Below are 23,053 nucleotides of genomic sequence, written 5' to 3'. Positions count from 1 at the left end.
ACATACACACAAACACACACATACTGTATGTATTGTGCTGTTATGCCATGCCTCCTACAAACTACCCCTGCACTGGGAGTAAAAAACAAGCAAAGTTTAAAAAATATGTCACACTGTTGTCAGTCTGCCGTGGCACACCTGAGAATCTCTCACGGCACACTAGGGTGTCACGGCACACTGGTTGAAAAACACTGTTATTAGGTGATTATACAGGCATGCAGTTTTTTTATTTACTTTCAGTATTCACTTTAAAATATAATAATAATAATCTTACTCTTCTATATACCTCCACCAATCATTCTCTCCCACTGTACTCTCTGTACTTCTAGCCAATCTCTTCATCTCTATCACCAACATACATCCACACACCAGTAATATCAAATGTTCTTTCGTTCTCTGCCTTCATATGTCTTGCTTTGTCTCTCACCAACCTTTAGTGTTTCTTTTCCACCTCCCTGTGCAAAACAAACGATTGGGATTTTTCCACCATAATTGGAATCTGCAAAATTAAATCTCATAAACAAATAATGTCAAACCCTAGGAAGCAAATGCTTGTACAAAGGTTAATTTACCACTGTAGAGCCTTGGTGTGTCTGTGCGTATATGTGTGCGTGTAATATATATATACACATACACACACACACAGGGATAAAAAAATATCACTATAGCTTACTAGTCAGGTGTTATAAATTACTAGCCCAGGGGGGAAATTTTTCTAGTCGACTCAATGTTAAGATAGAGTAAAGTCAAATTTTATACTTGTCCTCTGCAATTTCTTACTCAAAATATTCAAAAAAAAGATGAACTCCTTGGATATAGTACTTGAATAACAAAGTAAAAATGATGCCACCAAGCACTGCCTTAAATATAAAAAAAATTAGTTAAAAGTTTGTACAAACTCATCTGCAATGTGACCCAATTTGGTAACCCATTTGGTGAAATACGTAGGATTATACAACAACATCTTATTATCTTGTTACTTGATCCAAAGCTAAAAGAACAACACCAACAAATGGCAGTGGTTACCAAATATGTATATAATCCCAAAGTACAGTGTAGCGAGAACTGGCTATTTAGGAAACACTTTTTTCAATGTGGGAGACATTTGCGTGTTCACATTGTATTATAGGCAATGAATTTAAATCAAAAGTTATGGGAAACACTTCCAAAATACACTACAGGCTAGATTGTTGTTTCCAATATGTCATTTACATGAGTTTGTATGAACCTTTAACTAATTTGTAATAAACTATGGGGGGTTTTTATACTTAAGGCAGTGCTTAGTGGCATCATTTTTTTCTTTCTTATTCAAGTACTTTATCCGAGGAGTTCATCTTTTCTTGGGTCCAATAAACCACTAAGTGAAGATCGGTAGCTACACAGGCGTTCTTTGGATAAGGTGAATACGTAAGTGGCTTGGGACAATGGCATTGTTCCTCAGATTAAGGTACTGTTTTCTACTCTGATGACTTTATAATTGCATTATATATACACACACACATATATATATATATATATATATATATATATATATAGACTTTGGGCCATAAGGGTGTCTTCAAGACCACCTCCCTTTCCCAGCTATACCCCGCACCAGGCACGTTGAGTTCGGAGATGTACTTCTCCAGTGATGCACGGAGATCAGCTTCGACAGTTGGGTGTCCATGCGACCCATTGTCCACCAGAATCATGTGGCTATGATTGTTGTCCAGACAGTATAGCGGATCTCTCTTCTGCTCATCCATCACATAATTAGCAACATAATTGCCCTGTAATATGGGAGGCTTATTTTAGCAGATAAACTTTTGTCGTCCACTGTACACATTCATCAAATAATTCTCATTGTTTTAACTTTTAATACAGAAGATGATCTCCACATTGTTCTTCACATATAAACTAGAGCTTTTTTAATATAGTGGAAAAACCAGCATCTCCTTCAAGGCTCCTACCTGTAATTGACCTCAAGTTAAGTTTATAAATGGTTCCTTTATTTTTGGATCATTAGGGACACCAGAGGAGCTCATTCTGGCTTGAAATACTTTTGGCTAGATTCGCAATAAGCAAAATTGCGTTTGCATTAACTTGCGTGCATATTACAAGCTTAGAATAAAAAAGTTTGCTTTAGAGTAAACTAAATTAGTGCGCATTATGATAGCGCGAGTGGAGTCCTAGCTTAAAGGGACAGTCTAGTCCAAAATAAACTTTCATGATTCAGATAGGGCATGTAAATTTAAACAACTTTCCAATTTACTTTTATCACCAATTTTGCTTTGTTCTCCTGGTATTCTTAGTGGAAAGCTAAACCTAGGAGGTTTGTATGCTAATGTATTAGACCTTGAAGGACACCTCTTTTCTAAATGCATTTTGACAGTTTTTCACCACTAGAGGGTGTTAGTTCATGTTTGTCATATAGATAACAATGTGCGTGGAGTTACCTAGGAGTCAGCACTGACTGGCTAAAATGCAAGTTTGTCATAAAATCTGAAATAAGGGGCCAGTTTGCAGAAGCTTAGATACAAGGTAATCACAGAGGTAAAACGTATATGAATATAACAGTTTTGGTTATGCAAAACTGGGGAATGGGTAATGATCGGATTATCTATATTTTACAACAATACAAATTCTGGTGTAGACTGTCCCTTTAAAGAGTAAAAGTTTTTTTAAAAAAAAATATGCACCAAACACAACATAAATACATTAACATAAAGAGGCCCATTTATCAAGCTCCGGACAGAGCTTGTGGCAAGCCTGCAGACTAAAGACTGCTGCTCCTTAACCCTGTCCGCCTGTTCTGAGCAGGCGGACAGGAATTGCCGCAATTCAACCAGATCGAGTACGATCAGGTTGATTGACACCCCCTGCTGGCGGCCGATTGGCCGCGAGTCTGCAGGGGGCGGCATTGCACCAGCAGCTCTTGTGAGCTGCTGGTGCAATGCTGAATACGGAGAGCGTATTGCTCTCCGCATTTAGCGTGGTCTTGCAGACCTAATCCGCACTGCCGCAAGACCTTTCATATATCGGCCTCAAAGTGTCATACCCATATATACACTATCCAATAAAAAATATTCATATAAATATTCATACTTTTTTTTAATAAGGGTTAAAGGGTTAGGTATATGGTGTACATAAAGTATATATTACATGCAGTATATATTAATGTATTTATATGTGTATATATGTATTTATAGTCATAAATACACACACACATATATATTAATGTATTTATATGTGTATATATGTATTTATAGTCATAAATACACACACACATATATATTAATGTATTTATATGTGTATATATGTATTTATAGTCATAAATACACACACACATATATATTAATGTATTTATATGTGTATATATGTATTTATAGTCATAAATACACACATATATATCAATGTATTTATATGTGTATATATGTATTTATAGTCATAAATACACACACACATATATATTAATGTATTTATATGTGTATATATGTATTTATAGTCATAAATACACACATATATATCAATGTATTTATATGTGTATATATGTATTTATAGTCATAAATACACACACACATATATATTAATGTTTTTATAACTGCATTATATCCCTTTGCCATTAAGCAAATAAAAACATGATAAAACATATTTATGCAATATTCACATTTAATAAAAATTGTAATTATGTATTTACTGTAAATATTTTACATTTGTTAATGTGAATATGCTATGTTGCATGCTCGATGGGTGTTTATTTTTTTTAAACAATTTTTTTGCCCAATTGACTTCTATGGGGAATGCTGTTGGTGTACTTATCTCAAGACAAGGGGGATCCTAATAATAGAGGTGGTGACATAGATAAATATCTCCTGCAAAAAGTGTTTTTTTTTGTGTTGAAAACCAAGTTTCCGCTAGGCTTAAATGAAAACTCTAATTATGTGTGTTTTCTCTAAATGGTTATTGTATATGGATAAACCTTTTGCTGTATTTCTTTGAATAAATGGGATCAAAAGCTAAAAGCCAGTGAATATGAACTTAAGTGTTTCTGAATTAGTGTATGCCGTTCCAATAAAGTAGCAATGTCAAAAGAGTTAAACAGCAAAAGCAAAGTAGCGGATAGCGTGAAGTCAGGCTACCAGGAGCCTGAAATACAAAGTCTGAGCAGTACTTACTCACACACACCTCCCAAAGGCTGGAAATCAATCCTCATATAACAAGCAAGCAAGCAAAGGTGAGTCGAGCGGCGTCGCAACAAACAGGGGAGGATTTAACTGTCACCTCTTACCAATAAAGTATACTTATGTAAATAGATGTGTATAATTTATGCCTCATTTAAAAAAAGTGTATATAAAAACAGTAAGGATAATGTTCCTGTAAGAGCCACAGTTTTTTTTTTAAAAGTAGGTTGGGCTACATGAGTTTAAAAAGGCTGTTTGGAGCCAATGTAATCATAGCCCTGACGAAGCCCTGGCATGAGGTTGCCTGGAGGGTGAAACACATGTTGTTGGCTATTGCTCTCACTTGTTTTTAAAGTGGAAAGCAATTAAGGAAAAGTTATCCATGTTCAAATTTGGACATTCATATAGAAAAGGTGCTAAGTGAAGTTAAACTATCTGCTACCTATGGTAACTTTTGTGAAGGCTGTGGAAGCTGGTAGATAGCCGGTAATGGCTTAAAAGATGGAAACCTTGAAATCCTGAATACTTTGCCAAAAGTGCTTGATTATTTCTACAATTGAATGCAGTAACCGGAATGGGCTATGAGAAAAGCTGCCTATGATTGCCGAAATCTCTCCCTGGAGAGGGACGTGCTGTGACATAGAAGGAGGAGGGCATACTGAACGCTGCTAAGCCACTCGTTTGTACACAAGCTCTCGATAAAGGGAGTCCCAGGAAGGGAATGGAAGCTGCTCCATCGCTAAGATCATGTAAGCATTCCACATGCTTGCATTTCATCAAGGACTAATCTCTGGTCCGGTTAGACCTTGTGTCCGGTGAAAGCCGTGGTCATTTACCGGAACGGTCACTCTGGACATTAGTCTCACAGACTTTACCTTTGTGCTAACACAGCCTGATCCCATGTTACCACCTGTATTTAAGAGGTTGATTAGCTTCTGATGTCTATGCAGCAGGTTATATGCAGACTCACCTATGAATGTTATGTTCCTTTATCATTGTAGCTCAGATTTTCAGTTTAAACTGTTTAAATAAATTAAATTAACAAAATACAATTATCTAAATTATAAAAAAAATAAACACTAAATTATACAAAATAAAAAAGAAATTATCAAAAATAAAAACGAATTACTCCTAATATAAAAAAAAAACCTAGCCTACACTAAACTGCCAAAGGCCCTTAAAAGGGCCTTTTGCGGGGCGTTGCCCCAAAGAAATCAGCTCTTTTACCTGTAAAAAAAAATACAAACAACCCCCCAACAGTAAAACCCACTACCCACACCACCAAACCCCCCAAATAAAACCCTATCTAAATAAACCTAAGCTCCCCATTGCCCTGAAAAGGGCATTTGTATGGGCATTGCCCTTAAAAGTGCATTTAGCTCATTTACATTGCCCAAAACCCTAAGCTAAAAATAAAACCCACCCAATAAACCCTTAAAAAAACTAACATTAACCCCCGACGATCCACTTACAGTTTTTGCAGACCGGACATCCATCCTCATCCAGGCGGCAGAAGTCCTCATCGAAGCCGGCAGAAGTCTTCATCCAAGCGGGCAGAAGTCCTCCTCAAAGCTGGCAGAAGTCTTCATCCAAGCGGGTAGAAGTCTTCATCCAGACGGCATCTTCTATCTTCATCCATCCAGCACGGATCGGGTCCATCTTCAAGACATCCGGCGCGGAGCATTCTCTACTTACGATGGTTGCTGAAGAATGAAGTTTCCCTTTAAATGACGTCATCCAAGATGGCGTCCCTTACATTCCGATTGACTGATAGAATTCTATCAGCCAATAGGAATTAAGGGGGAAAAATCCTATTGGCTGTTAGCCAATAGGATTGAGCTCGCATTCTATTGACTGATGTCTTGAAGATGGACCCGCTCCGCGCCTGATGGATGAAGATAGAAGATGCTGTCTGGATGAAGACTTCTGCCCGCTTTGATGAAGACTTCTGCCGGCTTCGATGAGGATGAATGTTCAGTCTTCAAAAACTGTAAGTGGACCGTCGGGGGTTAGTGTTAGGTTTTTTAAGGGTTTATTGGGTGGGTTTTAATTTTAGCTTAGGGTTTTGGGCAATGTAAAAGAGCTAAATGTACTTTTAAGGGCAATGCCCATCCAAATGCCCTTTTCAGAGCAATGGGGAGCTTAGGTTTATTTAGATGGTGGTGGGTTTTACTGTTGGGGGGTTGTTTGTATATTTTTTTACAGATAAAAGAGCTGATTTCTTTGGGGCAATGCCCCACAAAAGGCCCTTTTAAGGGCCATTGGCAGTTTAGCGTAGGCTAGGGTTTTTTTTTATTGTGGGGGGGCTTTTTTATTTTGATAGGGCTATTAGATTAGGAGTAATTTGTGTAATTTAGTGTTTATTTTTTTTGTAATTTAGATAATTGTATTTTGTTAATTTAATTTATTTAATTTTATTGTAAAGTATAGGTGTTAATGTAACTCAGGTTAGGTTTTATTTTACAGGTAACTTTGTATTTATTTTAACTAGGTAGCTAGTAAATAGTTAATAACTAATTACTAACTAGTCTACCTAGTTAAAATAAATACAAACTTACCTGTGAAATAAAAATAACACCTAAGCTAACTACAATGTAACTGTTAGTAATATTGTAGCTAGCTTAGGTTTTATTTTACAGGTAAGTTTGTATTAACTTTTAAATAGGAATTATTTAGGTAATAATAGTAGGTTTTATTTAGAGTTTTTTAAATTATATTTAAGTTAGGGGGTGTTAGGGTTAGGGTTACGTTAGGGTTAGGTTTAGGGGTTAACAGGTTTATTATAGCGGGGGGAGTGGACAGACTGCAGATTAGGGGTTAATTATATTTAAATAGTGTTTTTGATGCGAGAGGGCAGCGGTTTAGGGGTTAATAATTTTATTATAGTGGTGATGATGTCGGGGAGAGATGGAATAGGGGTTGATAAATTTTTTAAGTGGCGGCGATGTCCGGAGCGGAAGATTAGGGGTTAATAATTTTATTATTTGCGATGCGGGAGGGCCTCGGTTTAGGAGTTAATAGGTAGTTTATGGGTGTTAGTGTACTTTATGACAGTTTAGTTATGAGTTTTATGTTACAGCTACTACTGACTTTAGATGGCGGTACAGATCTTGTCATTTTAGGCTGTACTGCTCACTTTTTGGCCTCCAATCAAAACTCATAATACTGGCGCTATGAAAGTCCCATTGAAAAAGGACTTTTTTAAAATTGCGGTAGTGACGTTGTGGGATGGCCAAAAAAGTGTGCAGTACAGCTATTCTGACAAGACTTGTAATAGCAGCAATAGGGAAAAAGCATAGTTATGGGCCATAACAATGCTTTTTCACTCATAACGCCAAACTGGCTGATAGTTAGTTAAGCAGGTGATCAACATTACCAAGATGATATCTGCACGGTTCCCTGCACTAAAGTGATTAAGGAAAAATTCTTATTACACATTTTAAGCAGTGTGAGATTAGAATTACTATTTCTTTTAATTAATGACATTATTAATTTCACAGAGCATTGTACTACATTGTACTACACATTGCCATATTATCTACATGTAATTGTACAAGCTTGAGTGTGATTTATTGACATCTCAGGATACAAACTGAGTTGCACAAATTGCAGTTTTCATACCTCAGTGTTTGGGCTGCGGATCAGGGTGTCCCTATTGGAGATCATCCCCCAGGCTGCAATCCCGATGGATGTGACTTTCTCCTCGGAGCTCCGACTGATAGTGTTATCTCTTACCACTTCCCCAATGTATTTCATCAGACCATAGTGAGTCCCCCCTGTAAAAATCCAAGCTCCTGTAAAAGGCAAGAACAAGAGGCTCACTGAGCAGGAGAGCAGCCGGGCATCATTTATAATCAGAATGTATCATTATGAAAAATCAGCTACATGTAATCCCTTAAAGCAGTGATCTTCAACCAGTGGTCCATGGGCCACTGGTGGTCCGCGAGAAGATATTGGTGGTCCTTGACACCATAAAGCAGGAATTAATCTCCTCTGATGGTGTCACCCTGGTTGCGTCGCAACTCTCTACAGTGCCTGGCTGGACATCAGTGAAAACCGACGTAGGAGTAGTTAAATTACAATCTCCCTACGCACGTTGCAAAATATTGCGCAACTTGCGTAGCTAGATTGTATTTTTAACTCCTATATAAAAAAAGGAAAATCTTAAAAATATATATATATATATATTTTTAAATGTCTTCCCTTTACCTGTCTTTTTGTAGTAGTTTTCCTAATTCCTTCAGATGGACTTACATCACTGTGTGTCTTCCTCCCCTCCATCTTTTTTTTATTTTTTTTATTTAATTAAATATTACATATTTTTCATTCTAATAATTTTCCCACGTACCTGGCAAGTCTGAAGACTCACCAGCAACACGGGCCGCCAAGCTCCTTTCGGAGCCTGATAGATAAGCCCCAAAGCCACCTGAATTCCAGTAATTGCCATCCAGCAGATCAGCCATATCCCACCAGTATTATAGTAATTGCCAGTAACATAAGTTGTGGTTAGCTCACATCCATATTGAGAGCTTTCTGATATAAACTTAATTTATGACTTCAATGTCTGTCCTTGATCATAAGTAGTTTTGAACAATTCCTAACTGGGGAGGTAACTTGGAAGTCTTGTGGTCCTTTTAAACATAATTTATTTTTTTTCTAACTTTCTGCCTCTCTGTTTCCAGCTCAAAAGTTGGCACTCACCCTTAATCTGTCATTTGGAAGTATTCTATCAGTTCTGTCATTCAGTTAGTTAATTCGAAAAAAATAATTCTTAAAAATGTGCAAATATACAGTATACATAATGTAAACTTATCTATGGTTATACTAGTTATGTATATTGTGTGTGTGTATATATATACATAATGTAAACTTATCTATGGTTATACTAGTTATGTATATTGTGTGTGTATATATATATATACATAATGTAAACTTATCTATGGTTACACTAGTTATGTATATTGTGTGTGTGTATATATATACATAATGTAAACTTATCTATGGTTATACTAGTTATGTATATTGTGTGTGTGTATATATACATAATGTAAACGTATCTATTGTTACACTAGTTATGTATATTGTGTGTGTGTGTATATATACATAATGTAAACTTATCTATGGTTACACTAGTTATGTATATTGTGTGTGTGTGTGTATATATACATAATGTAAACTTATCTATGGTTATACTAGTTATGTATATTGTGTGTGTGTATATATATACATAATGTAAACTTAGCTATGGTTATACTAGTTATGTATATTGTGTGTGTGTATATATATACATAATGTAAACTTATCTATGGTTACACTAGTTATGTATATTGTGTGTGTGTATATATATACATAATGTAAACTTATCTATGGTTATACTAGTTATGTATATTGTGTGTGTGTATATATATACATAATGTAAACTTAGCTATGGTTATACTAGTTATGTATATTGTGTGTGTGTGTATATATATACATAATGTAAACTTATCTATGATTATACTAGTTATGTATATTGTGTGTGTGTATATATATACATAATGTAAACTTAGCTATGGTTATACTAGTTATGTATATTGTGTGTGTGTATATATATACATAATGTAAACTTATCTATGGTTACACTAGTTATGTATATTGTGTGTGTATATATATATACATAATGTAAACTTATCTATGGTTATACTAGTTATGTTTATTGTGTGTGTGTATATATATACATAATGTAAACTTAGCTATGGTTATACTAGTTATGTATATTGTGTGTGTGTGTATATATATACATAATGTAAACTTATCTATGATTATACTAGTTATGTATATTGTGTGTGTGTATATATATACATAATGTAAACTTAGCTATGGTTATACTAGTTATGTATATTGTGTGTGTGTGTATATATATATATACATAATGTAAACTTATCTATGGTTACACTAGTTATGTATATTGTGTGTGAGTATATAAATACATAATGCAAACTTATCTATGGTTACACTAGTTATGTATATTGTGTGTGTGTATATATATATATACACACACACATTATAGAGGTTTGTACTTTTTAAAAAAAAAATCATGTTAGTGGTCCATGGGATTCAAAATTGTGATTTTAGTTGTCCCTGAGGTTCGAAAGATTGGCGACCCCTGCCTTAAAGAATATGTTCTCATCCTTTCAGCCACCTCATACTTTAGTCCTCCTCCTTTTCAGTTTACTCACAGTGCTTACAAAGTAATTAAAGAAACAGTCTAGTCAAAATTAAACTTTCAGGATTCAAATAGAACATGCAATTTTAAGCAACTTTCCAATTTACTCCTAATATCAATTTTTCTTTGTACTCTTGGTATCTTTATTTCAAAAAGCAGGGATGTAAGCATAAGAGCCGGCCCATTTTTGGTTCAGAACCTGGGTAGCACTTTCTGATTGGTGTCTAAATTTAGCCACCAATCAGCAAGCGCTACCCAGGTGCTGAACCAAAAATGGGCGGGCTCCTAAGCTTACATTCAAATAAAGATAAGAGAATGAAGAAAAATTAATAATAGTAGTAAATTAGAAAGTTGATTAAAATTGCATGCTCTATCTGAATCATGAATGTTTAATTTTGACTAGACTATTCCTTTAACCTTCTAAACATACAGGGCCAGATTACAAGTGGCACGCTAGCAGATACGAATGAACGAAAAAGGAATTATTGCGGCTGTTTGCGGGTGTCAGGTTTACCGCTTATTTTAACTAGTTGAAAGTAAAAACGACCGTGTGAGTTCAATCGCAATTTACGCTAGAATGATTACCACGTCCTCAGAGCTCTTGTTAACTGTTTTGTGAAACAAAAAAGTTGCACAAAACACATAAAAAATAAATTACAAAGTACAGCTACACTAATAATAACACTAATAAAAATATTTAAAAAGAATATTGCACAAAAAATTAGGTGGGGTCAAAGATATGAGGCCTCAAAAAAAGGCAGGCAAAGGGTTTTAACATTGAGATACATATATATATACATGTCTAAATATGTATATGTGTGTGTGTCTATATATATATATTAATAAGCACATAAATACATATGTACACACATATAATATATTGGAGCCCTTTGCAGTTAAGTAGATGAGAAGATGTAAAAGCATATTTATTCAGTATTCATATTTAATAAAGTGTTACACTGTCTATTTACTGTAAATAATTCACATTCTAATGTTCTTCACATATACATATATATATATGTATAGATATAATTTGTACCAAAAGACCATCGGCCAGATTACGAGTTTTGCGTTAGAGGCTGTGCGGTGCTAACGAGCAGTTTTTTTCTCACCGCTCACTTACCTGCAGCGCTGGTATTATGGGTTTTTACAAACCCGGCGTTAAAAGGCAAGAAGTGAGCGTTGAGCAAAATTGTGCTCCTTACCGCACTCCAATACCGGCGCTGCTTATGTCAGCGGTGAGCTGGTCGTACGTGCTCGTCCACTATTTACCCATAGGAATCAACGGGGAGAGACGGCTGAGAAAAAGTCTAACATCTGCCAAAAAGCAGCGTAAAGCTCAGTAACGCAGCCCCATTGATTTCTATGGGGAAATAAAATTTATGTTTACACCTAACACCTTAACATTAACCCCGAGTCTAAACACCCCTAATCTTACACTTATTAACCTCTAATCTGCTGCCCCCGACATCGCTGACACCTACATTATACTTATTAACCCCTAATCTGTCGCTCCGGACATCGCCGCCACTATAATAAACATATTAACCCCTAAACCGCCGCACTCCCGCCTCGCAAACACTAGTTAAATATTATTAACCCCGAATCTGCCATCCCTAACATCGCCGCCACCTACCTACATTTATTAACCCCTAATCTGCCATCCCCAACGTCGCCGCCACTATATTAAATATTATTAACCCCTAAATCTAAGTCTAACCTTAACACCCCCAACTTAAATATAATTTAAATAAATCTAAAGAAAATTCCTATCATTAACTACATTATTCCTATTTAAAACTAAATACTTACCTATAATATAAACCCTAAGCTAGCTAAAATATAACTAATAGTTCCATTGTAGCTATCTTAGGGTTTATTTTAATTTCACAGGCAAGTTTGTAATTATTTTAACTAGGTAGAATAGTTACTAAATAGTTATTAACTATTTACTAACTACCGAGCTAAAATAAATACAAAAGTACCTGTAAAATAAAACCTAACCTAAGTTACACTAACACCTAACACTACAATTAAATAAATGACCTAAATTAAATAGAATTAAATAAATTAAATACAATTAGCTAAAGTACAAAAAACAAACACTAAATTACAGAAAATAATAAACAAATTACAGATCTTTAAACTAATTACACCTAAACTAATAGCCCTATCAAAATAAATAAATAAATTTAAAAAAAACTAGCCTAAACTAAACTATCAATAGCCCTTAAAAGGGCCTTTTGCGGGGCATTGCCCCAAAGAAATCGGCTCTTTTACCTGAAAAAAAATACAAACAACCCCCAACAGTAAAACCCACCACCCACACAACCACCCCCCAGATAAAATACTAACTAAAAAAACCTAAGCTCCCCACTGCCCTGAAAAGGGCATTTGGATGGGCATTGCCCTTAAAAGGGCAGTTAGCTCTTTTGCGGCCCAAAGCCCTAACCTAAAAATAAAACCCACCCAATACACCCTTTAAAAAACCTAACACTAACCCCCTGAAGATCGCCTTTTTGTTCTGAAGACCGGACTTCCAGCGGCAGAAGTCTTCATCCAACTGGGCCGAAGTCCTCAACGAAGTCGGGAGAAGTCTTCATCCAAGCCGGGCGAAGTGGTCCTCCAGACGGGCAGAAGTCTTCATCCAGATGGATGTCTTGAAGATGGAGCCGCTCCTCGTCGGATGGATGAAGATAGAAGATGCCGTCTGGATGAAGACTTCTGTCTGGAGACCACTTCGCCCGGCTTGGATGAAGACTTCTCCCGGCTTCGTTGAGGACTTCGGCCCGTTTGGATGAAGACTTCTGCCGCTTCCTTGAGGATGGATGTCCGGTCTTCAGAACAGTAAGTCAATCTTCAGGGGGTTAGTGTTAGGTTTTTTTAAGAGTGTATTGGGTGGGTTTTATTTTTAGGTTAGGGCTTTGGGCCACAAAAGAGCTAACTGCCCTTTTAAGGGCAATGCCCATCCAAATGCCCTTTTCAGGGCAGTGGGGAGCTTAGGTTTTTTTAGTTAGTATTTTATTTGGGGGGTTGGTTGTGTGGGTGGTGGGTTTTACTGTTGGGGGGGTTGTTTGTATTTTTTTTTTTTACAGGTAAAAGAGCTGATTACTTTGGGGCAATGCCCCGCAAAAGGCCCTTTTAAGGGCCTTTGGCAGTTTAGTGTAGGCTAGGTTTTTTTTTTTATATTAGGAGTAATTCGTTTTTATTTTTGATAATTTCTTTTTTATTTTGTATAATTTAGTGTTTATTTTTTTATAATTTAGATAATTGTAGTTTAGGCTAGGGTTTTTTTTATTTTGGGGTGCTTTTTTTTATTTTGATAGGGCTATTAGATTATGTGTAATTAGTTTAAATATCTTGTCATTTGTTTATTATTTTCTGTAATTTAGTGGGGGTTTTTGTACTTTAGCTAATTGTATTTAATTTATTTAATTGTATTTAATTTAGGTCATTTATTTAATTGTAGTGTTAGGTGTTAGTGTAACTTAGGTTAGGTTTTATTTTACAGGTACTTTTCTATTTATTTTAGCTAGGTAGTTATTAAATAGTTAATAGCTATTTAGTAACTATTCTACCTAGTTAAAATAAATACAAACTTACCTGTAAAATAAAAATAAACCCTAAGCTAGCTACAATGTAACTATTAGTTATATTGTAGCTAGCTTATGGTTTATTTTACAGGTAAGTATTTAGTTTTAAATAGGAATTATTTAGGTGATAATATTAATTTTTATTTAGATTTATTGTAATTAGGGTTAATACATTTAGTATAGTGGCGGCGACATTGGGGGCGGCAGATTAGGGATTAATAAATGTAGGTAGGTGGCGGCTATGTTAGGGACGGCAGATTAGGGGTTAATAATATTTAACTAGTGTTTGCGAGGCGGGAGTGTGGCGGTTTAGGGGTTAATATGTTTATTATAGTGGTGGCGATGTCCGGAGCGGCAGATTAGTGGTTAAAAATTTTATTTTAGTGTTTGCGATGCGGGAGGACCTCGGTTTAGGGGTTAATTATTATTATTCTTTATTTATATAGCGCCGACAGATTCCGCAGCGCTGCCCATGGGTACAAGGATAACAGTACAGTGGAGAAACAATACGATAAGATACAAAATTTTACAGACAAATACAGGGGGAATTGAGGGCCCTGTTCCCGTGGGAACTTACAATCTAGATGGTTAATAGGTAGTTTATGGGTGTTAGTGTACTTTGTAGCACTTTAGTTATGAGTTTTATGCTACGGCGTTGTACCATAAAACTTTTAATTACTGACTTTAAAATGCGTTACGGATCTTGGAGGTAGAGGCTGTATTGCTCACTTTTTGGCCTCCCAGGACAGACTCGTAATACCAGCGCTATGGAAGTCCCATAGAAAAAAGGGTTTACAAAGTTTACGTAAGTCATTTTGCGGTAAGGTCAAAGAAGTGTGCAATGCCTCTAAACCTGCAAGACTCGTAATAGCAGCGGTAGTGAAAAAACAGCGTTAGGACCTGTTAACGCTGCTTTTTCAGCCTAACGCACAACTCGTAATCTAGCCGCATATATATGTGTGTGTTTATGAATAAATAGAGCATATTCTTTTATGTGAAGAGCATTGGAATTTGAAATATTAATATTAGCGCATTTGAGATTATGTGATCAGGTTTGCGTGTGGGTAGGGTGTTGCTCGATTGACTTCTATGGGTAATACGTTATCATGTGGGATATTCAAAGTTTGGCTTTTTGCGTGCATCAGGTAAGCACGTGAGGGAAAACTGTTTACTTTCAACTTGTAATATGAGCGCTACCCGATGCGCGCAAAAAGCTTCCTTCTAGCGTATTTACCATACGAGTGATAAATACCGCTCCACTTGTAATTTGGCCAACAGTAGTTACATTTAGCTTCTTCAAATCAGCATAGTGCACACTCTCAGCTTCAAAAATGTCAGGGAAACACATAACCTCAGGAACACATCAAGGCCCTACATCGTTTTATAATTAATCCTAAAATGAAGGGCCAGATTACGAGTGGCACTTAAGCAGTTACGAGCAAGCGAAAAGGGGTTTATCGCAGGTGTTTGCGCACATCATGCTTACCACTCGTATTACAAGTTGAAAGTAAACGCGATTGCTTGAACGCAATTACGATTTATGCTAGAATGATTACCACGTCCTCAGAGCTCTGGCTGTTTCGCAAAACAAAAAAGTGTCACAAAACACATCAAAAATACATTACAAAGTACAGTTACACTCATAATAACACAATCTAATAAAATAAAAAAATATTGCACAAAGAAGTTATAAAGGCTTAAAGATATGAGAGATATCAGGCAGGCAAAGGGCTTAACATAGAGATATATACATATATATCTATACCTATATATAATCATCTAAATATATATATATTGTACCAAAATGCCTTCAGATGTATGTAGAAATATGTATTTATGAATAAATAGAACATATTCTTCTATGTGAAGAACATTCCAATATGAAATATTCAGATTTTCATGTCCGATTAGCGCGAGAATATGCGATAGTGTTTGCGCGCGAGTAGGGTGTTTTTTTCCCCACTTTTTTTGGTTACATTTACTTCTATGGGGGAATACTTTATTGTGCTTGCGATATTCAGTTCAGCTTTTTACACGCATCAGGTTAGCGCACAAGCAAAAACTGTTTTCTTTCAACGCCCACCTACTCAACGTGCGCAAAAAGCTTACTTCTAGCAGAGTTAGCGCTTGAGCGGGAGCATTAAATACCGCTCCACTAGTAATCGGGCCCTAAATAGGCATTGTATTTATCTATTGTTATCATACATATTAAAGCTGTTTTGCCTGCAAAAATGTTAAGTAAAAGCTTTTAAAATGAAAATGAAAACAAATACAGCTGTATCACTTGTGCGCTCCCTGCTAACACTCAACAGCTAATGGAGACATCACCCACAGTGCAACTGCAAGCCAGGAACATGCATTTACAATGACTAAATAACTAATACATTTTTAAATGACCTCTTTTAGATAAAACAAACAGGGGCTTTTATATTCTGCTCATATAGGAAAGGGTTAATCCCACTTGTGTGCAACTGATTGCCTCCTATTTTATTAGAGTGGATATAAATGTTTGTATGATTCCAAGTTTTATTAGCTTGATAAAGTGACAGTTGCCCAGACATGTTGATATTATGAGCTTCAAATGTGTCTACCTTTCTATTGGTTATATTTGTGTATATAATGGAGACCCTAAGGGCTTGCACCCACAAACATTTATATGATGGAACTTTGAGGCTGAGATATAATGTGTTGTTTTTTATTATGTATTTCATATAATGTCCCTTTAAGTGCCAGGAAAGCTTTCAACATTGGGCATTTACTCAGAGATACTTTAGCCTTATGAACACACCTTTGGATTGTGCAATATAGATGAGGCGACTGAAGATCTTTCGCATTCGTGGCTTCAGAGAAAAGTTCTTGGCACCTCCAGTCACAGAAATAATGAGGTTTGGGGTCTTAAGCTGCCAGTATTTGGTCATCAGCTCATATAGAGTCTCCGGACTGGTGTCGCGGGAAAGTCGGATATACTGAGGTCACATGACATAGAGAGAGAGATGACACGTCACATCATGTACGATCAGGTCAATAGACTCACCCTTTTTTTTCCTTGCTCTCATTTGAAAAAATTATATCTCAGAGTAAAATAAAATAGGTTTCATTTCAACGAAAAAATAATTATTCAAAGACAAGCCCAATCAAGTTGTAAATTATGCTGAAAGGGAGGCTATGCAATAATCAGTATAACATAAAAACTGAATTAGTTAGAACACAGTGAGAAACTTAAAAATGTTATGGTATTCATTTTTGACAATATGGCCTCTAGTTATCAATGTCTGTCGGACCTGATCTGACAGTGCGGATCAGGTCCGACAGACATCGCTGAATACGGCGAGCAATACGCTCGCCGTATTCAGCATTGCACCAGCAGCTCACAACGCCGCGCCCTGCAGACTCGCGAGTACGATCGGGTTGATTTCCGGCGATGTGTGTCTGCCTGCTCAGAGCAGGCGGACAGGTTATGGAGCAGCGGTCTTTGTGACCGCTGCTTCATAACTGCTGTTTCTGGCGAGTCTGAAGACTCGCCAGAAACAGGGGCCATCAAGCTCCATACGGAGCTTGTTAAATAGATCCCTATGTCATCATTTGTTTGCTTTTTCTGGTATTAAAGGGACAGTCTAGTCAAAATTAAACTTTCATGATTCAGATAGAGCGTGTAATTTTAAACAACTTTCCAAATTACATTTATCATCAAATTTGCTTTGCTCTCTTGGTATTCTTAGCTGAAAGCTAAACCTAGGTAGGCTCATAGGCTAATTTCTAAGCCCCTGAATGTCGCCTCTTATCTGAATGTATTTTACAGTTTTTCACAGCCAGATGGTCGTTAGTTTATGTGTGCCATATAGATAACATTGTGCCCACGCCCATGGAGTTACTTATGAGAGGACACTGATTGGCTAAAATGCAAGTCAGTCAAAAGAACTGAAATAAGGGGGCAGTCTGAAGAGGCTTAGAATGCAAGTTAATCACAGAGGTAAAAAGTTTATTATAACCGTGTTGGTTATGTCAAACTGGGGAATGACTAATAAAGGGATTGTCTATCTTTTTAAACAATAAAAATTCTGGAGTAGACTGTCCCTTTAACAAATCAGAAGTGAGATAATAAACTGATTGGTACTGATTTTCACCAAAGAAAGTGATACACATTACACATCAGCAGGGCTAAATTTGTCATTAGGCAAAGCAGAGTTATGTCACACGTCATTCTCCGATGATAACTGGTAGTGATTTGATTTCACAATATACTACATATTTTCTTAATTTTTTTTCTTCTGACAAATAATGGCAGACTAGTAAAACATCAGAAAACATTTAGCTATACAGGAAAGTATTAGATACAAAATGTGATTATTATAAATAATTAGTCAGAAATAATCCAGAACAATTCTAAGATTCTAATTGCAAATGTAGAAAAACCTCTACATGGCCGAGACACTAGAAAACAGATTTTATTCCAGTTACCAGAGTTTTGTAGAAAACAAAGACCTACATTATTTAAAGGGACCTGAAACCCAAACCTTTTATTTTATGATTCAGATAGAGCATACAGTTTTAAACAACTTTTAAATGTACTTCTTTTGTCTGCTTTGTTTTCTTGCTATACTTTATTAAAATAATAGCTAGATAGACTCAGAAGCACCAAAGCACTACTGGGAGCTAGCTGTTGACTGTGGCTGCATATATTTGCCTCTTGTCATTGGCTTACATGGTATGTTCAGCTATCTCCCAGTAGTGGATTTATGTTCCTTCAACAAAAGATACCAAAGGAGCAAAGCAAATTTGATAATTGAAGTAAATTGGAAAATTGTTTAAAACGGTTTGTTCCATTTGAATCATGAAAGAAGAATTGTGGGTCCATGTCCCTTTAACTTGGATGAGTGAACATAAAGAGGCCGAATTATCAAATGTCTGTCGGACCTGATCCGACAGTGCGGATCAGGTCCAAGAGAAATTGCTGATTGCGGCGAGCAATACACTCTCCGTATTCAGCAACACTGCCCCCTGCAGATTCGAGGCCAATCGGCCGCAAGCAGGGAGGTGGTGTCAATCAACCCGATCATACTCGATCAGTTTGATTTTCGGCGATGTCTGTCCGCCTGCTCAGAGCATAACTGGTGTTTCTGGCGAGACTTGCTTGATAAATGGGCCTCTAAGAGTGATATTAACAAAATGTAAAGTATATTAAGTTTATGAAGCTATGGAACAATTATTTATTTATTTTAGAAGAATAATACGATACTAACAAAACAACAGATCATTTCTAAGAGCAGACAATTTTTACATTACTGATCCTAGCTAATTATGTATATTGTTCATTAGAATGTTCCTTTAAATGAACAGAAGTGTAAACACACCTTGTGGACCTAATAGTTGACTAACAGTTTTTTCCATACCAGGTTTTCCCCAGCTCTGATCAAGCAGGTTGACTTCAGCCCATTTCAGCTATAAAGATATTACCTACCTTCCCTCTCCTACCATATGACTCAAACTGGATATCTCCATAGGCGTCCGTTGGCAACTCTTTGGTGTGCTTCTTGTAGTTCCATTTCTCATTCTGGTTGCTTTGGGTACCCTCAATGTGCTGGCTCTTGGAGTATCCACACTTACAAAGGCTCTCCCTGTAAAACAAGAGAAGGTGTCAGTACAGATAATAGGTGTCATGAAAACTAATGTTCTGCCTGTGTTACTGTTTGTTTGGGAAGGTGCTGATGTCAGGTTGAGTATGTTTTTGTCATGTCATCTATCTTTGGGTCACTTTGGTTGACTGGTGTCATTGTCACACCCCAGTTTCCCCTACCCAATATGGATAGGTCATTCCAGGGCCTGTCTACTAGTGCTTACGGTGACCTGGGATCCTTTGTATAAAACACACATTCCCTCTTCTTGAAGCTCTCTTGGATAAATTTTGCAGCATCCTGTAAATAGACAGAAAATGATTTAACACACACTAGAATTACATTCACAAGAAAAATAGATAATTCTGATGTTTCTTACAATTTCATCCAGTGATAGTTCAATACTGCGAGACATGCTGGAATAGAGCGTCCGGGAACTTTCCAGCATTCTGCTGCTGCGGTTCCTCATCTTGGCTAAATCTGTGGAAGTATCTAAAAGCCTGAAGGGACAAGAGGTCATATTGGTGTAAAGGGACCATATCATATAGAGTTACAGGGATATGTCTTGTCAAATAAGCTGTATAGCAATTGTAGCTGCTTCTTAGTAAAATTTGTCAGTCTGCCATAAAATAATTACTGAGTGCAGGGACATCAACAAACTTGTGATCCACTCAATCAACATTGTTACTGGAAGACAACAATCTAACTTATAGGCATAGTTCATATAGACATACAGAGAAAAGGTCTGGTGACAAAGTCCTAGAAAATGATAGTAATTGGCAGTTATAGGGACAGACAAGAGAGAAACATGCAATAACAAATAGACTAACATTATTAAATAAGTTCCAGAGGTTTTCCACACACAAAGAGGTTTTATAGACTTTTAACTGAGGCTAGCAAACCTAAGAGGTCCTAAAAAAGTAAGGGTCCCTACATTTTCCCTAGGATACAGACAGTGCAGAAGACATGTAGACAGGACAGGTAGATAGTGGACATATTATGAAAATACTATATATACTGTAAGTATATTGATATATAGAATAACAGGGGCACACAAATAAGCAGATTGATGAACAAATACACAGACACACAAATGTGTTACCCAGAAACCTGAACACAAACACACACACAAAACTCTACCTGGCAGTGATGAAAGTGATCTTCCTTAGCTGCTGTATTTCTGCTGTGTTTGCTTTCACAGGTGGAATATTTGAATCCTGGCAGATAGGCTGTCTCCACCCCCAGCATTAGACAATGTGGTGTGCAAACCACAGGTTCCAGTGATCACATAAAGAATACACTATACAAAACCCACATACATCACATAAACACACATATTGAACATGGTCAAATCTGTATAAAATGTGTAAACCAAACACTTCACATAGCACAAACAACATACACCGTTCAGTCCTCACAAATTAAATACATCATACTTGCCAGAAAAGACTTCCAGAGGCCAAAATCAAACTCAACATAACTACATCAAAAACATAACTAAACATGCAGGGTCCTGGCTCAGAGTCACAAGATTTAGAACCCAGCAGAATAACTATGACAACAGCATCACTCTCAGTAACCACTTAATGTGCAGTGCTTCAGGACAGAAAGAATCCAATGACCAACTGCTTGGGTTGGGCTTGTCATATCAGTGGTGCAAAAAATTATCTATTTCCAAGCAGTCACTCAGTTAGGTCCCTCCCAATGACATTGTGCCATGCAGACAAAGCATATTAAGTTCTTATCTATTTATTTTAGATCAAAATGCACTTGTTGTTCAGCATATTCATTTCATTTATCTCCCTGGGTGAACTGGGTGAGCTATTGGCGTCTGTCAAATTAATACTTCTGCATCCTAACTTTGAGGACCACTCTGCGTATATTTATACACAAAAAACATACATGGCTTAAAAAGTGTGTGGATGACTCCTAAATATTAATAATGGTGGTTCCTTCCTACATTTAATTACACTTGTTTACCCTGCTCTAGAATTAAATTTACTCTGCTTAAGAAACTGAGGGCCGGTTTGCATTAAACACAGTAGCACTTATCAGTTACCAAGAAAGTTCTACAAGGCATATAATGTTTCCTTACACTGCATTGGGCTACAGTGAGCGTGGTTTGGGCATGAGATGACTACCTGTGTAAGTAGTGACAAACAGAGCATAGACTTTTTAGTTTCAATGCAGTTAGTGGTAAGGAGCATGGGTTATGCTTTAATATACTTAGTATTGAATACACATGCCATAATCACCATTCACACCCATAATACTAACCTCCCCTATATACTGCACATTTCAGATGTACAAAGAGACTAAAACTGACTGTGTCTGTGACAATGAGTATGCTTTAGGCTTGCACAGCGGATAGTGGGAGAAGAAATGAGGAGGAAAGGTGAGAAAACAGTATTCCCTGGTACCACAGTGGAAAGGAGAAGAGAGAAAATGTGACAGAGGAATTAGGGATAGTATGGATGAACATGTATGAAGAGATGGAAAGCAGCAAATTTCATACTTATAGAGAATAGAGAAAGGGATGTGCTAGTGGCATAGGTGGCAAATGAAAGAGTGAATTACAAATGAGAAGTTAAGAAAGATAAAAAGAAATGTAGCTAGAACAGTTATAGTGACATTATTAAAAAGAGGGGGAGTATAAGAAATGAGTCTGGAGGATAGACTCACCATAAAAAAGGGAAGAGGGACAGTCTGCTTTGGGCAGATACAATGTAAGAAAGTTGCCAAGGCTGCTGGGAAATGTTATAAAGAAAGGATGGCATGGTTACAAGCCTTTAGAATAGTGATTGTCAGTTGTGTGGCACCCTGAGGTGTTACAGACCTCATTTAACAGTTTCACACAAATTTAGGACATGGGTTGAGAGATCTAAAATTGGTCATATTATCTTTCATTGAGAAAAAATTCTAAATATTGAAAGTTTTTTTAATACCACTCACTATGTAATTCTTCATATTTAGATTTTTAGTATCTTTTACTTTCATTTTTATTTCAGTCCTTCAGATGTAAAAAATAAATAAAACATCATTGATGTTAGATGAATTGTAAAAGTTTGCAAACAGCATTCAATATTAAAAAAAAGTTTGGAAATTATTCCACATTTCATTAAACACTGATACAAAGAAAGCACAAGCAAACTATTCTAGAAGGGGAAAGGCAAAACAGATGATAATGCATGTGGTTCTCAGTGGGAGATGAACTAGAATTATTAAAAAAAACAGATGTACAATACATTTCTACCTGCACTCATAGGGTAGTCATCCTGCCATGTAAAATAACTTAAATTGAAAAGTAAAATATGTGTACACAAAAATGCTGGGCATGAATATGAAAGGAAGGTGCTTCAATTTTACTGAAAATAACTATCATACAGCAGAAGAAAATGCTGCTTCAAACATATATAGGCATTACTAATTACATCATTATTTACAACACTCAACTGCATCCCTAGGAGTTAAACTTACAATGGG

At 36.4% G+C, this 23,053-nt stretch overlaps 1 protein-coding gene across 1 annotated transcript in view; it reads right to left on the bottom strand.

The window, feature by feature from the left end:
• TRPM8 (transient receptor potential cation channel subfamily M member 8) overlaps positions 1 to 23,053 on the bottom strand; it is a 246,965-nt gene that overhangs the window by 179,421 nt on the left and 44,491 nt on the right. The window contains 7 exon segments of the mRNA XM_053698868.1: positions 432 to 499; positions 1,595 to 1,769; positions 7,782 to 7,954; positions 16,747 to 16,924; positions 19,417 to 19,573; positions 19,797 to 19,870; positions 19,950 to 20,070. Of these exon segments, the coding sequence (XP_053554843.1) occupies positions 432 to 499; positions 1,595 to 1,769; positions 7,782 to 7,954; positions 16,747 to 16,924; positions 19,417 to 19,573; positions 19,797 to 19,870; positions 19,950 to 20,070 (946 nt within the window).

This window comes from Bombina bombina, chromosome 1 (assembly GCF_027579735.1).
Source record: "Bombina bombina isolate aBomBom1 chromosome 1, aBomBom1.pri, whole genome shotgun sequence".
Lineage (NCBI taxonomy): Eukaryota > Metazoa > Chordata > Amphibia > Anura > Bombinatoridae > Bombina > Bombina bombina.
Note: the sequence above shows the minus strand (reverse complement) of the source record. Positions and strands in the feature narration are given on the sequence as shown.